Source organism: Notechis scutatus, chromosome 2 (assembly GCF_049901735.1).
Source record: "Notechis scutatus isolate UNSWTSFEM ecotype Mainland chromosome 2, rNotScu1.2, whole genome shotgun sequence".
Taxonomy (NCBI): domain Eukaryota; kingdom Metazoa; phylum Chordata; class Lepidosauria; order Squamata; family Elapidae; genus Notechis; species Notechis scutatus.
In genome coordinates this window covers 137,531,535-137,548,296 of record NC_142010.1, presented here as the reverse complement: position 1 = coordinate 137,548,296, position 16,762 = coordinate 137,531,535, and the positions used below count along the sequence as shown (strand labels likewise).

At 45.0% G+C, this 16,762-nt stretch overlaps 1 protein-coding gene across 1 annotated transcript; it reads right to left on the bottom strand.

Moving 5' to 3' along the window:
• Window positions 1-202: 202 nt before the first annotated feature.
• On the bottom strand, window positions 203-16,259 carry WNT1 (Wnt family member 1). The gene is made up of 4 exons (XM_026677385.2): window positions 15,630-16,259; window positions 9,038-9,291; window positions 4,856-5,121; window positions 203-1,226 (listed from the first exon to the last, which is right to left on the bottom strand). The coding sequence occupies exons 1-4, from the start codon at window positions 15,728-15,730 to the stop codon at window positions 738-740; spliced, it is 1,110 nt and encodes a 369-aa protein (XP_026533170.1). The 5' UTR covers window positions 15,731-16,259; the 3' UTR covers window positions 203-737.
• Window positions 16,260-16,762: the final 503 nt, after the last annotated feature.

The following is a 16,762-nucleotide window of genomic DNA, read 5'->3' as shown; positions in this document are numbered from 1 at the left end:
CGCACGTGTGGGCGCAGCTTTCCAAACATCAGCTGAGGCTCTGCCGTGCCAATCAGCTGACAAAATAAAGAAGAGAAAAGCGCAGGAGCGGGTGGAAGGGCCGATCCTGCACTTTTCTCTTCTTTCTCCTCTCCTCTCAGTCGGAACTTGTTTTTTAACTACCGGTTAGGTGGACTTTTTGCTACCGGTTTGGCGATTTTTGCTACCGGATCGGTTGAACCAGGGCAAATCGGTAGCATTTCACCACTGGTCCAGAAACAAAGAAAGGAATGAAAGATTTCAACCAATCAAAATACAGCTAATAACCTGGGAACTGCAATCCCTGGGGCTGAAGTTTTCAGATCTAGTTTAAATCAAGGTCTATTTCAATGAGCTTGCAAAAATACAAAAGGAGCTCCTTGCACACTTGGGCCCTTGCAAACATGCGCATCACCGCCTTGTTTCTCATGGATGCCTGCAGCCATTTCAACCTGGGTTGATTCTCCCAAGACAGTGAGGTGAGACATTTGTAACCACAAAGAGGTCTGGTTTCCGGGCCAAGAAAGGGTACTGTGCTCCTGTGGGGAAATAGGGAAATGAGTGTGTGTGTGTGTGTGTGTGTGTGTGTGTGCATGTGCATGTGCATATATGTGAGGCGAATGCCATGCAGCCTGGGCCTTTTCATGAGGTCTTCTTTTCTGATCTGGGTGCTTCTCGTTGACTCGGCCATGCATGTCCTTTGCTTCCCTCCTCGTTGCTCACAAGCACTCGTGCAGCACTTGCATGTTGGTGCAGTTCAAGCAGCTGACGTGACAGCACCAGTGGAAGGTGCAGTTGCATCTCTCCGTCACCTGCTGTGTCCGGGTGCGGTAGCCCCTCCCACAGCACAGCAACTCACAACCGTCCAGAGCTGGGGAGGTGCTGTTGCAGAAGCGCCCGGCCGTGCCTGCTGCGCCTGTCTTGCCGCTGTAAGTGCAGAAGTTGGGAGACTTCTCAAAGTAGACCAGGTCATGAGGAGAAGGGGGCTTGTGAGCTGGGTTCTCCGGCTCTAGGTGGTGCAACTCCATGCGGGAAGCTCGGTTGCTGCCTTTGTTGCCATAGATGACCCGGGAAGCGCCGTCAAAGCGATCCTTGAGGAAGTCTCCCACAGTCCGAAAGGTGGGCAGGCGCATCCAGCAGGTCTTCACGGTGCAAGAGCCTGACATCCCATGACACTTGCATTCCTGGTGCATTTCTGTGAAAACAGTCTGGGGAGGAGGGGGAGGAGGAAAAGAAGATCAACAAGCCTATTAAGCGTGTCAGGAGAATCATTTGGGGTTCCAACTCGAGCTGGAGCTGCGCAAGAATAAATAAAAACGAGACCCAGACAGCTGTGAGGAAAGAAGCAGCATTTATTCCCAAAAGCAAAACAGTTCGCCTTTAGGAACAGGCTGCAGAGAAATGGGGTATACAGCAACAGATTTGTATAGGGGGGCGGGGTTGGACTTATCTGGGGTGTCTATGTGCTGATTCTAGGGTGACACTTGAGAACCGTGTGTGTGCCTGTGCGTGTGAGTGGGTATGTTTGTTCTTGTGGACATGCAGTTCCTCTAGGTGGGAGACTTAATTTAATTCGTTCTGTTTGTGTTTGCAGGCCTTATCCTTTGATACGTGGATTAAGTTTGGGTAACTTATTTGGGGATTTGAGGAAGTTTGCTAATTTCAGCCGATTAACTTAGTTTCGGCTTCACTGTCCATTATCTAATGGAGGCACTGATTCTCAGACTATGGTGGGTTCTGTTTATATTTTTTTTAGGGAAGACGGAAACAGTATAAAGAATAAAATCTATTTGGATGTAAAATTTTGCACAGGAGCAATACACTTTTTTCAGCGCTCGGGGCTGCCCCAAAAGCCCGATGCCTGGTTCCTAAGTTGAGAGCCCTGTCATGGCTATGGTGAAAGCAAGAGGCCCCAGACTCCAGCACTGCCCTTGTCACAAAATTCATTAGGTAGCTTCAGGCAAGCCAATCTTCCTTGCCTCCGTTTTTCCATTGAATAAAGAGAACCGATCTATTATAAAAGCTGTGAAGATGACTGGTGTCAGGCCTGGAGGATTAAGATCTCCCAGAAATGGCTGAACTTCAACTCCCAGAAACTTCATTTTATGCCCATGTGGGCTAGGTCTACCAGGAACTGTAGTTCCTCAATATCTGGACAGCCGGAGAAGTTATCCAGGCTTTGAACAAGCTAAGCAAGCTAAAGAAGGCTTTTTTCCATCCAAAGCTGCGGGGACTACAATTCCCAGAATTCCTAGTCTTAAGTTATGCTGTCTAGAAACTCTGGGAATTGGAAGGGAAATCAAAATGTGAGGACGACAGTGACAATAATAATACAGTACTGTAGTAATGGTGATAGTATGTCCTATACTTTCTGCTTCTTGGAGTGATCAGGAGTGGCTGGGTGCCAGGGCATCTCTGCTTTTCCCTGTGCACCATCTCTCCCTTTGTTGTTCTGTTAGCAAAATCTCTTTTCCAAGGTCCATTTCTTTCCCCCTTTCCTTGCAAATGGGACCAACTCCCCGCCGCCTCTCATCCACACACCACAGATCCCCTCCACTTAGAAAAATGTGGATGTGTTTCTCCCAAGCCCGCAGTTTTTCTTTCCAAAGGGGTTTTTATTGCAATTAGAAGAACTGGAACCATTTCCTTCCAGATGTTTAGGAGCCCACACGTCAGCCTAGCTTGCGGTCCTGGGCTTGGCTAGCCTGCATAAGGCTGGCCTGATTAAGGGAGGCTTGCCCCATTTCTGGAGGGGACATCCCATTACCACAGCCCACCCGTCTCAGGTTGCTACCACTTTCCTCACAATCTACGCCCCTGTAAAAGCAAACAAATGTATGCTTCCCAGTCCAAGTTCACAACCGTGCAAATAAGCAGAGAGAGGAAATACATTTTGTGCAGCCAAGCAACAAACATAAGCAGGTATATTCCCATGCCCAGAATCTCTTGTTTCAGGCAGCAAATCTGGGCATTTCTAAGGGCAGCAGATAGGCAGATTGCAACCAATCAATTGGGATGTTTTCCTAAATAACTCTGCTGGACTTGAGGCCATTCCAGTGGGATGCTATTCAGTTCCTGCCTTGTGTCCAGGCATAAATGCCCCACTGCATTATGTCATCTTAATTAGTAGTAAAGAAGTAGTTTGGGTTTTTTATATTACCTGCAAACTATAGTTTGCATCAGAGGTGGTATTCTGACCAGTTCTGGAGAACCGATAGCAGAAATTTTGAGTAGTTCGGACAACCGGCAAATACCACCTCTGACTGGAGATTTTACCTGCCACGCCCACCAAGCCATGCCCACAGAACCAGTAGCAAAAAATAAATAAAAAAAATGAACCCCACCATTGGTTTGCATGTCTCACACAAGGCTACAAGGGATGTAGCAGAAGAACAAGCTGCGTTGGGAGAGTAGAGTTTAAACACACCATCAGCTTAGAGTCACTGTGTTCCCACAAGGGCTATCACCAAGGATAATGTGTCTTTATGTCCATGACCAGGTTGAAGACTCCTTTTGGATTCACCTAGAAAGTCACTGTAGGAAATAGCCTGATTTAGCAAAGCAATTCTGTTAGTCATATTTACATATGACAAACAGCTTGAGCTGAGTTTTCCTGAAACGAATTCTTCCCTAGATGAGGAGATGGATTCTTGCACTACCTCATGCTTGTTCAATAAAGTGCATAAATCATTGCAAGGAATGGAAGGTAAACTCTAACATGAATTATCGTACAGGAACTGGAAGTTTGTTGCTTCCTTCGGTCTTATTTGTAGGATAACAGTAAAGAAACTGAGAGCTTGGGGTAATATTCCCAGCATTCTTGCTAAAACAAACTCCTGGAACACATTGTTTAGATTCTACAGTACAACTCTATGCCATATGATAACGTCTTAGACACCAAATCCAATTTCATCCAGGTGAACAATATAGAGCTATAATCCACATTAACTCAATCACACATCTGCATAAGTGCATCATGATCTGAATGGGACCTTATGTTTTTTTTGCATGCTAACCTTAATAAAACATTAATTACTTTGGAGGAATTTGATGGTTAATTTTCCTAGGAATAGATCGACATAACTGAAATCATAACTGATTATCTCTTCAGAAAACAATGAGCTGATATGAACAGAGTGAATCATGGTCTGAACATATGTTGAAAACATTCATGAGGCTTATTGGAGAAATCAAATGTGGTGTTAATTAGTGTCTGCTGATATCACTGTGCCCCATACAGTAATGGTAGGAAAGGCATTCTCAATGCATGCAATCCAGTGGTGGGACTCAATTTTTTTTACTACCGGTTCTGTGGGCATGGCTTGGTGGGCGTGGCTTGGTGTGCGTGGCAGGGGAAGGTTACTGCAAAATCCCCATTCCCTCCCCACCCCACTATCCTGCTTTCCAGCTCCGTTCTCCTTTACAGGGCAACCAAAGAAGACCCAGCCGATCAGCTGGGACTCGGGAGGCAGGGAATAGATGGGGGCAGGGCCAGTCAGAGGTGGGATTCGCCAGTTCTCCAAACTACTCAAAATGTCCCCTCCCGGTTCTCCAAACTACTCAAAATGTCCACTCCCGGTTCTCCGAACTACTCAAAATGTCTGCTCCTGGTTTTCTCCAAACTACTCAAAATGTCCCCTCCCGTTTCTCCAAACTACTCAAAATGTCCACTCCCAGTTCTCCGAACTACTCAAAATGTCTGCTCCCGGTTTTCTCCAAACTACTCAAAATGTCTGCTCCCGGTTCTCCAGAACTGGTCAGAACCTGCTGAATACCACCTCTGATGCAATTCTGCGTAAAGCCCCATATAGCCCGTAGTGACCCCCATTCTCCTTACCAGGCGTCCTGCCTCGTTGTTGTGCAAGTTCATCAGGAAACGCAGGTCTCTCCCTTTCTCGTTGGAGTCCACAAACTCTCGCCCAAAGACCCGTCCAAAGTCCACGTTGTCACTGCAGCCACCCCAGTGCCAGTCGGGACCTCCCGGGCCTCGCCGTCGGTAGTCACAAGTGCAAGATTCTATGGAGCCTTCTGAGCAAGAACGGGCCACTGAGTGGGTGACCCCAGCACTGGTAATAGCAAAAATGAAGGCCGTCTCCCTGCAACCTGGAGGCAGAAGAGAGAGAGAGAGGGAGGGAGAGAGAGAGAGAGACCATATAACGTATCGGTGAATAGCAGCACTGAACCCAGCTTAGAACAGGTAGGCCTCAACTTACAGTAGTTCATGTAGTGACCTTTTGAGGTTACAGCAGTGCTGAAAAAAGCCACTTATGGCCGTTTTTCACCCTTACGATGGCTGCAGCCTCCCCCTGGTCATGGGATCAAAATTCAGACACTTGGCGACTGACTCATATTTACGATGGCTGCCGTGTCCCAGGGTCATTTTGTGACCTTTTGACAAGCAAAGCCAGCAGGGGAAGCCAAAGCCACTTAACACCCGTGTTAATAACTTAGCTGCAGTGATTCACTTAACAAGGGCTGCAGGAAAGGTCATAAGATTCTCACTTAACAAATGTCTCACTTATCAGCATAAATGTTGGGTTCAATTATAGCAATAGCAATAGCACTTAGACTTATACACCGCTTCATGGTGCTTTACAGCCCTCTCAAGATGGTTTGCAGAGTCAGCATGTTGCCCCCAATAATCTGGCTCCTCATTTTGGCCACCTTGGAAGGCTGGAAGGCTGAGCCAATCTTGAGCCTGGTGGGATTTGAGCTACCAAATTGTAGGTAGCTGGCTGCAGCAGAAGTAGCTTGCAGTCTACCTCTACTAAAGTCAAACCATGATGTTCAGAGACACGTTTGAAAATTAACCTTTTAAAAACAAAAATTTAAAAAACAAAGGGGTGGGGAGGATAGGGCACCAAACCCCAGAGGTACCACACTGGAGTTTCCACTTTTAGAGGTTCTCTGTGCCTCTCCCAGCTGTGGTCTTTAATCTGGCTGGTCTAAGTGGCAACTTCTTCAGCCTTATAACCCAAATAAAGTATTTCCTTAGTTTATAAATCTATAACCAGCCTTAAATGGTGCTCATGAAGACATACCTTTCAGCCATCAGAATTCACTTTATCACAATGCTCAGGCATATTCTTTAGCAAACAGTTAAGTTCGCCAAAGGATTTCCCACTAGATAGTAATATTCCCATGGAGGCAACCTATATACAATGTGAGAAGACTGTAATATAGCAGGATTTTAATAATAGCCAATGGTGTACAGTTGTTGTCACTCCACTGGAGGCATGCTTGCTGATTGGTCCAAGATTCTAACAGCAGAACTGGAATGGAGGGGATTCTCAGCCAGTTCTTCCCTGTTGTTCCCCCCTCCCATTCTGCTCCAAGGGATCCCCCCAATCTTATAGCAGAGGTGGTATTTAGCAGGTTCTGACCAGTTCTGGAGAACCGGTAGTGGAAATTTTGAGTAGTTCGGAGAACCGGCAAATCCCACCTCTGACTGGAGATTTTACAGTATCCTTCCCCTGCCACGCCCACCAAGCCACGCCCACAGAGCCGGTAATAAAAAAAAATTGAATTCCCACCACTGTCTTATGGGATGTATCGGAAGGGAGATGGAAGGCCCCCAGGAAGCAGGAAGGGATTGAAAATCAATTCCATCCCCATTCCATTAGTGGCAGCTTCCAGTAAGGCAGAGAGATGGGCCTTTTATGGCCCTTTTATGACTTGTGGACTTCAACTCCCAGAATTCCTAAGCCAGCATGGAATTCTGGGAGTTAAAGTCCACAAGTCATCAAAGGGCCATAGTTCCCTCACCCCTGCAATTCTACTCATTATTTATTTCTTACATTTATGCCCCATTGACTTGTTCAAGAGCTCAAGAGGGAATATGTCATGCTTCTTCCACCCATTTTTCCCCATTGCAACAACCTGGTAAGGTCACCTGGGCTGAGAGAGAAGGACTGATCCAAAGTTATTCGGTCAGCTTCCATGGCTGAGGGGCAACTGGAGCCTGTCAATTAATAGGCTATTATTATTATTACTGTTATCATCATCATCATCATCATCATGGTTGGTCACACAGCCAACCAGATGTTTTAGACTGGATTTGGCATTTATAACCACCTATTCAAAGACCTGGGACAGGCAGATATTGTTTGATGGTGTTAAGATATTGTTCCAGGATGTAAACCATGCCAAGTAAAGCTGCCTTTTGTAATTGACTGACGGTGATTTTGTCAATGCCAATGGTGTTCATGTGGTGCTCCAGACGCCTTATTTATTTTATTTTATTTATATCCTGTCTTTATTATTTTTTGCAAATAAACTCAAAATGGAGAACATATCCAACATGCCTCCATTTTCCTATTTTCCCCACAATAACAAACCTGAAGAGAGTGGCTGGCTGAAGGTTGCCCAGCTGGTTTTCATGGCTAAGGCAGCACCTGAACTCACTGTCTCCAACTTTCTAGCATGCTGCCTTAACCACTAGATCAAACTGGCTTTTTTGGGGGGGGGGGGAGAATTGCACCCAAGGCAGCTATGACCATTAGAAACATATTTCCTTTCTTTTGCCATCATTGTGCTACTTCGATGTGCAGGTCTTTATATTTTTCTGATTTTTCTCCAGTTCTTTCTCCTTTATTCAGCCGTTGTTCCAATTTATTCTGTTAGTCTGCTGGTCTATGCTGTTAGCGGAGCGTAGTCATGATTAATATCGCCATCACGGCTGTGCAATGATCCAAATTTGAAAGAAGGAAAGGAAGGTGATTCAGAGTGTGCATGGATGCTCACGTTGCATCTTTTGGCAACTCCTTAAAGAAGTTGCATCTTCTGGTGATAGCTACCATATGCACTCTCAGAAAATAAATATTTGACTTAATGTGCTGAAGAGTGTATATCCATGCATGCCCCAAATCACCTTTTAATCTTCAACCAGCTCATGTCCCAGTGGTGAGATTCAATTATTTTACTACCGGTTCTGTGGGCGTGGCTTGGTGGGCGTGGCAGGGGAAGGATACTGTAAAATCTCCAGTCAGAGGTGGGATTTGCCAGTTCTCCAAACTACTCAAAATTTCCGCCACTGGTTCTCCAGAACTGGTCAGAACCTGCTGAATGCCACCTCTGTGATGTCCGCTTAAGCTGTTGAAATCCCACTGAAATCCATCGGATTAAACCAGGCCAGGTGTGCTCGACTGCAATGGCATGACGCTTCTAAATCCAAAAACAGCAATTCTGATATTGTTCTTAAGAACGCCGAAGTTATACAAAAGTACTTCAGCTTGCCACGCAAGTTGCTTTAAAAGAAGGGGCCAGCATGGGCACCATGAACAATTCTGAGACATTTTGTTTCTGAAAAAAAAAAAAAGGAAGGAAGGAAGGAAGGAAGGAAGGAAGGAAGGAAGGAAGGAAGGAAGGAAGGAAGGAAGGAAGGAAGAAAGAAAGAAAGAAAGAAAGAAAGAAAGAAAGAAAGAAAGAAAGAAAGAAAGAAAGAAAGAAAGAAAGAAAGAAAGACAAAGAACAGTCGCCTGATCTTTTACTACATGACCAGGGTCCCTTGCTCAGTTTCCCCAAGGGCTCATGGCTATTCCCCAAATTGACCTCACAGGTCATGGGCCCTTTAACCATTGGGCAGGGCTTATATTCTGAAGGTGGAAGGCTATATGGTGGATGGGCACATCTGCTATGGTGGACATCCACCAGTTAAAATCTTGCAGAGGAGCAAAATTAAAAGAGAGGGAATTTAGTGACCGTCCAAAATTACAGCGGCACTGAAAAATGGGACTTATGAACCGTTTTTCATAGTTACGACCTTTGCAGCATCCCCATCATCATGCGATAGAAATTCGGGATGCTTGGCACCTGGTTCGTATTCAGGACGGTTGCTGGGTCCAGGGGTCACACGATCCCCTTTTGCAACCTTCTGACAAGCAAAGTCCATGGGGAAGCCAGATTCACTGTACAGCCAGGTTACTGACTTATCACCTAGAGAACTGGACAGACTTCCATTCTTCTCCTCCTCCTCTTCACCACCACCATTCAAATCCCTTTCCCCATATCGTCCCCTTACCTCTGTTGACAATCTTGCCGAAGACATTAGGGCCTGGGGTAGTAGGACAGTTCCAGCGGCGGTTACGGAATTGCCACTTGCATTCTTTGATGGCGCTCTGCAGGCCGCTGCTGATGCTGTGCAGGATGCCCGGGTTTTGCCGGATAAGCTTGCGTTGCTTGCGGCTTAGGAGCTGCAAGGAAGGGTCTAGCACCAGCTGCACATTCTTGGAGTCGGTCAGTAGGTTGGTAGAGGAGGCCACGTTGATGATTCCCCTGCAAGCAGAGGTTTCAAGAGGATTACATTGTGACCAGGACAGGGTGGTTTTTGGCTCTTTAAGGACTCAGACCTCCAGAATGAAGACTGAAAACTTCCAGCTTTTCACCCAAAATCTTGCAGTGTTGAATATCAAGTACTGCAAGGACATTTGGAAAGGGAGGGGTTAAGACTTGAGGGCATTCTTCGATGATTGTGAGCAGCCTCTATCATGGGCTTTTCTTACTTTTGCTTCGGCCTAAATATCACTGCATTCAATGCTGCTAACATACCAATGCATGTTTAATGTGTGTGTGTGTGTGTGTGTGTGTGTACACACACACAGGTATGTATTTAAAAACTCTCTCTGCCTGGTGATATATAGAAGAATGCCCCCAACAATCTGGGTCTTCATTTTACCAACCTTGGAAGGATGAGTCAACCTTGAGCTAATCAGGATCGAACTGCTGGCGGTGGAAGGCAGAATTAGCCTGCAATACTGCATTCTAACCACTGTGCCACCCTAGCTTTAAACACTAATTCCTTACCAATTAATTTAAAGAATAAAAATTAAAACTTCACATAGTATAGCTGAATTCCCAGAAGGATCACAAGATCCACCAAAACATGCCAGGTAAATCAACTAATAACCATGAGTTGCCTCTTTTTCCTTTCATGGGCGGGAAGATAATTAAAGAGTGAATCAAAAATCCCCTCTGGACAGGAACTTCCCAAATCTAGGTCCAGTTGCAAAGAAGTCCCTCTTTTATTCTGGATCAAGTGTGCACAACATATTTTAAGAAGTGAGGTACCCCACAATGATATTAAAAACTTAATTAAAAATGTCTGCAAGTCACTTATATCATAGCAACTGGGGTGATCACACTCCACATGACAAATGAAAAAATCATAGCAATTTTTGGACAGGTTTTGGCAGGAGATTACGTGGATGAGGAATCAATCTACTTACTGTAATTAATAAGAGAGGAGCAGAGTGTTCCCATCTCTTGCCAGGGCCACCCCAAACATGTGGAAACAGCTAAAGGGGAATTCCATATAAATTCCAAATCTAGTGCATCTGGCATTCTTGAATTAAGAAAATCTTATCTGAGAATTTATGTCCCCAACTTAAGTCATCTAGGAGGAATTCAAATGTGCTTAACAGAGCTGTCTAAAAGGAATTTGCTGTACACGACTTCTATATGGCAGAGGAGGTGCTTGCAGGATCCAAAACGACAGTAGAGTGTAAAGTGCAAAATTCCTATTGCGCATCAGTTTTCTCTGATTTGATATGCTCAAGATGTGTTAGAACTGCAACACCCAGAATTCCCAGTCAATTCCCTCTTTCTCTTTAACATCATAGCATTAAACACAGTTATGAACTCCAGTCATTTGCTATAGAAATGCAATTAATGCCTGATAATATAACAGTAACAGTACATTGACAGTTCACTGAAATTAATGTAAACTTGGTTACATATATTTTGTTAACCAACTAGCTGAGCTACATAAATGTTTTAAATAAAAATAAATAGGTTGTTACAAATAAACAAAATATAGCTGTTATTATCTTACAGCTATTTTTCCCTATTGTTGTTATTAGATTGGATTGAAAATCTGGAACATGTATTTGTTTATAAAATCCATAAACTTTACTTTTATTCCAGATAGGATTTCAGAATAATATAATAGCCAATTAGAGTTTTTTTGTCTACAACTCCCCCCCACAAAACCATGCACACACACACAAAACAGACATGTATAGCACAAATGTAAAGCCCAATTTGACCTTAAAAGAAATTCAACTACCATTATGCATTGCAACTGCAGTTCCATACTATTTTCAAAATATTAAAATATTTATTTGAAAATTAAGAACTTATTCTCCAAAGAATGTAGAGGAGGTGGGAGGCACAACAATATGATAATAGCAGAATATAACAAAAATAATTCTAAAATGTATAGAAAAGCACTAGTGAAAAAACTTTTTTTAAAAAAATTAGAATTTGCAAACCACAATGGAGAGAGGGAAGAAGAACAGCCCACATATCACCCACAATAAGGGAGCTAGGTTCCTTTAAAACATTACCGGTTCTCTCAGACCTAACAGGTTCTCTGAGACCTCCCCCCTCCCCCTCCAAACAGGTTTTCTGAGACCTTCCCTCCCTGCCAACAGTGGCCACAACTATCTCGGGAAGAGAGGGAGAAAAACAATGGCAGCAAAATAAGAAAACAACCATTCTGTCTACAGTATTTGAAAGGGTCAAACTACGTGCCAGGCCCCATCCAGTGGAAGAGATTGCAAACAGCATGTGTTCATTTCCTTCACCCAAGTAGCTGCTATTTATCCTGCCCTCCATCCCCCCAGCCTCAGTCCTGCACAGGTGGAGAATCGCCATGGGAGCCCTAGATGACCTAGGCAGCAGTTCCAATTGTTCTTTGCGCTGATACCCCTATTACCTCTAGGATGGAGAGGAAGGAACCCCAATGTTCTGCCATTTCAGGAAAGAAAATGCATTACTTGGAAGTTGCAGACTCCGTCACTGGAACCAATATGGAAGGAAAGGGAAACCGGTAGGATACCATAAGCCAACTTTCTCAACTTGGCACTCTCCATCTATACCCAACAAACTCCCATAATTTTTAAATAAGGGAGATTATGAGGGAAGAATTAGAGTTCATCTGGAGGACAAGACTCTGGGGAAGATTGCATGATCTGTCTTATTCAGAAAATGACTGGTGTTAAACTGTTAATTTGCGGTGGCTGCAAATTATGGCTTCCTTTGCTTTACGATAGTGATGGTTCTAAGCTTTTTTTTTTAATGTAGATGTTTCAACATGAAGAGCAACAATAATCTGATAATTATTAACAATAACAATCAGCTGATAATTATTGTCAGCTGCCTTTTGATGGGAGCCACCTTTGATCCTGAAAGGCAAGATAAAAGCAAAGTAAAATTTTAAAAAACCCTACCAAAATACTTATTTTCCCATAGTCAAAAACACTTTGCTCAGTGCCTGGGTGAAATTAAACTCTTTAGTAATCTGACATGCTGGATGCTTGATTTTATAAATGATCAGCTTGATTTTATAAATGATCACTGCTCTCTATTATTCATTCACTTTTGTTTCCACCGGTTGATGTTTTAGAAGGAATCGTGACAGGGAGAACAGCTTTATCTGAGAGCTCAAATAAGGAAGGGTTATAGCACTCATAGATTATTTTTGATAAACAGATCACACACACAAAAAACCCCCAATGGATAACCGACAGATGGATATATGATACAGGCATACTAAAATAGCAAAAGGATTTCCTATTGAGCTATGGAATTAAAATGCATCACATGTGTTTTAAGAGTCTTTGTGACAGAAGAATATTTTCCCAATAAACTGTCTGTGCATCTTCTCCTTAAAACATTGTAGAAGGGTTTGTAATGCTGTGCACAGTAGCCCAAGTACTCCCCTGAAAAACCTAACTCTAAAGGTGGAAGAGAGTCAAAACAAACACTTCCAAGGCATACAGTCCAGGTATTTCTAGGCAATCAGAACCGATGGACCCAAAGATGCTATTTCAAAAGGCAATCGGACTTTCTTGTCCTTCCTTGAAGACATTTCGCTTCTCATCCCAAGAAACTTCTTCAATTCTGAACGGAAACAAAGCACCTTCAAGGAAAAACCAAGAAAGTCCAGTTGCCTTTTGAAAAAAAGCACCTTTGGGACAACCATGACCTGGATGACTGAGGATCTCCATAGACAAAACAGCTGAATTTGCGTCCCTGGTAACTCTTTATTCCTAAATCCAACACAACCCTTTCATTCGCATGATTTTGCAGTAGAGGCCAGTCTGTCAAAGCCAAGGAGGCTGTCACCACACCTCATTGGGCTTCAGGATGTCCAGTCCATTGCCAAATTTGGTGGCAGGGAGCAGGGACAAACAGCCTCTCTCACTAAGAAGCATGGAAATCCTTCTTTTCTTTTTTTTACCAGTACTACTACCAAGGACCTTTGGGCCTCACTGACTCACTCCCTGACTCACTTCACTTGGAGTACTAAAATGGTTAGGTTAATTTTCCAAAGCACTGCAGCCCTGAAATTTGGTACCATACATATGTCATCTGAGACATTTTAATAGCTAAAACAGTTTGGAAAATTGTAGAATTCCTCCTCAAAAGATGGGATGGAGGAATTGTATTTGCCTCCAAAGAGCTAGAGTGGGATTTCCCAAGCTACAGGTCAGGATTCTCCCTCCAGGGAATCACAACCAACTTTGTGTGTGAGAGAGGGGGAGGGAGGGAGGGAGAGGGAGAGAGAGAAAGAGAGAGAGAGACCTTAAAACCTTAAAACCTGATGAGGTTTGTTCTGGCCAAGTGGAGGCAAATACATTCTTAGACTTTGTTCTGTCACTTTGCCTGCAGAAAACCGCTGTGGGAAGTTCCTGTGTCACAAAGTTTGGGAACCTCTGCAACATATATAGATTACATTGTAAGTTTTAAAAGCATTGCATTTCTTTTTTTGCCCAGCTGAAACACAAATGAAAGAATTAGTTTTTATTATTCATACAGAGCTGACCCTGGGTTCTGCAAGATTTGAGGCTATTGAGTATTTCATACTATTGCATATAGTCCAAGATACGCCAGTTACGTGAAACTATTGATAGAGAATCTAGGAAACAAGAAATGTATCTGCTTCACGCATATGACACAAATGCACTTAGTCATTACTGTATTACCCTGCTACCCTTGTAAGCAGATATTTAATAGTTATGCATCTCAAACCATACTGATTGCTAGCGGCATCTGAGAAACAGCATTCTTTTCTTCTTTCATTCCAGATCTAGAACATGAAGAACTTCACTTCATCCCAGAAAAGACCTTGTAACACTGATAGTTTGATGCAGTGGTTAAGGCTGTGAGTTCTAGTCCTGCCTTAGGCATGAAAGGCAGCGAGGTAACTTTGGGTCAATCACTCTCTCTTTCTCTCTGCCCAACTCACCTCACAGGGTTATTGTGGAGAAAATAGGAGAAGGAAGAAGTATTAGGTATGTTTGCCGGCTTGAGTTATTTATCAAGATTTTTAAAAATTAAATAAATGTGGGGATTCTCCATATATGCCTCAACACATTTGAAAAAAGAGACATTTCCATTAATTGTAATTCCCTTTTCATTTCTACATTGAACTACCTATAACTCAGCTCATTCCCCCCCACCTCCCCGCCGCTTTTTTTTTTGTACTGAGCAGGTGCAGCTGGCAATTTCAGATTCCATGCACCTGCCCTGACTCCAACACCATTTTGTGGGATCTCACAGCTACCCTTCTTAGATCCCATGTTGCTGCTTCAGTCCTATACGCAGAATTGCTAGTGCTCGGGCAAGAGACCGAATGAGTGGCCAAATTCAAATCCCTGATGACTAGCAGTACAAATTATACTGGAAAGTATTCACACCCACAAGGTCCATAAACCATTGAATTTGGAAGTGAACCTCCATTTGGCCAGGATGCTTACTGAAATGATCATTGCTTTTCCTTTATAGATTATTCCATTGGACCCAAAACCAGGCATGTATTATTGCAGGAGAGGGGCTAAAATTTGAAATGGGATTCCTTTGCTTTCTCAGAGTTTCAGGGAGAGATTTCAGCAGGACCATCAGGCATCAATACTGAAAAATGAAGAGTCATATCTCTCTTCTCTGAACTATGATTGGAGGAAATATCTCCCGAACTATTTTTACTTGATTTGTCCGGGTGTCTCAGAAGAGGCGTGCAAAGAAAATGGAAAGAAAGAATACAGACATGAAACACTTGAATAACAACATTAGCAGTGACGGAAATAGTGCAACAGTAAATAGCACTTCATTATAAATAATTACGGCAAGAGTGCAACATACTTTAGTTATTGGGGAAACATTTCTGTATTAAGTAGCTTTGTAGAGGCAAAAGTAGAAGTAGTAATAATTATTAGTAATTCTTTGGTAGAAACCGTGCATAGTCCCATTCCAACTACAAATTTGACCACCCCATGCGGATAGAGCCAAAGACCCATTCGGGGGCTTTGGACCCTATCCTTGTCTCTTGCAAACGATAGCCGGATGCCCAAGTCTTCCAAGCTTCCACCAAAGCAATATCCCGCAGAAACCGAAACGGCATCCACATTGCCAGGCGAGAACCAGCGCCTGGTCCTGCTCCGCTTCTCCACTTGGCCATTCGTACTGCTTCAGAAGCCGAGTTTCGGGCAGCGCAAAGTTGCCAATTCGGGAGCCTCGAAGCCGCAGCAGGTTCGATTTCCCTCCCCGTCCCATCAATTCACTAAGGCGATCCGGTTTCGCCAAAGGCGCAGCCGCGCGTAAAGCGCACTTACCACCATCGGCCGCTGTTATTCACCGCGAGAGTGTTGGAAAGAGAGGAAAAAGCCAAAACCCACAAGGTCTTCAAGCCTAGCATTAATGCCACGGGGCTCATCGCTTCGCCTGCCTGCTCGGAGGAACCGCAGGAGGGGGTTGGGGGTTGGAAGCGGCGAATGATAGATGGGTGGGTGGAGAGGTGGGATGGCGACGCGGTCTCCAAAGCGCTCCGCTGGCGAAGCGCACACCGTGCGCCCGGGAAGTGGCCGTCGCTCGTCGAGAAGATGTGAGGCCAAGTTGAAGTTTTTAGCGGGGGGGAGAAAAAAAAAGGGAAAAGGGAGAAGCTGCAGGAGAAAAAGTCCCCTTTGGGTCTCACTTGCTGGCAACTCCGCCGGCTGATGACTCCCAGAAGAGAAATGAAGACGCTAGAGGGGGAGAAGCGCCGCGCGTCCTGCTAGCTGAGGGCTCCTTGCAGCATGTCTGCAAGCCCCTCTCCAGGGCCCGCTTCTTATAGAGGCTGCGAGGAGGGTCGCCATTAGAGTGAGCCATCCAGTCAGGAAGACCCGGCGCGGTGCGCGCCCGCGAATTATGCGCCCTTGCGCAAAAGGGACGCACCACAGCTTGGCAGGCGAGGCGGGCCGGTGAGGGGGGGGGGGAGGGCGCTGTAAAAAGAGAAAAGCAAGGAGGCTTTGACGGGCCGCTCCCCTCCGCTTCAGATTAAGTTCCCGGAGTCCCGAGAGGCCGAAATCAGCTCATTTCGGGAGGAGAGGAGGCCACCTCATACTCGTCACTCACCCCACGCCAATGCCTCACCCCACCCCACCCCAAAACGGGGGCCACGACCAGTCATTCGCTCCGAAGAATGTGTCGCCAGTCGCTTTGCTCTCTCCTTCATGGCCCACGTGAAGGAGAACCCAGACAGCGCGGAGGCACTGGAAGGCAGCCGTCCCGGGCACAGGCACGGAAGAGCCGGAAGGCTGAGCCCGTCACGGCATCGCCCCTGACCGCGATCTCCAACGGCCGCCCCTGCTCGTGCAGCTCCATCCCGCGGGGATCGCCGCTACGGGGGGACTCCCACAGCTCGCCAGGCTTTGCGGTGGTTTCCTTCCTCCTCTCCGGAGTCTTTTGGCTGCCGCTAGCCAGACGTCAT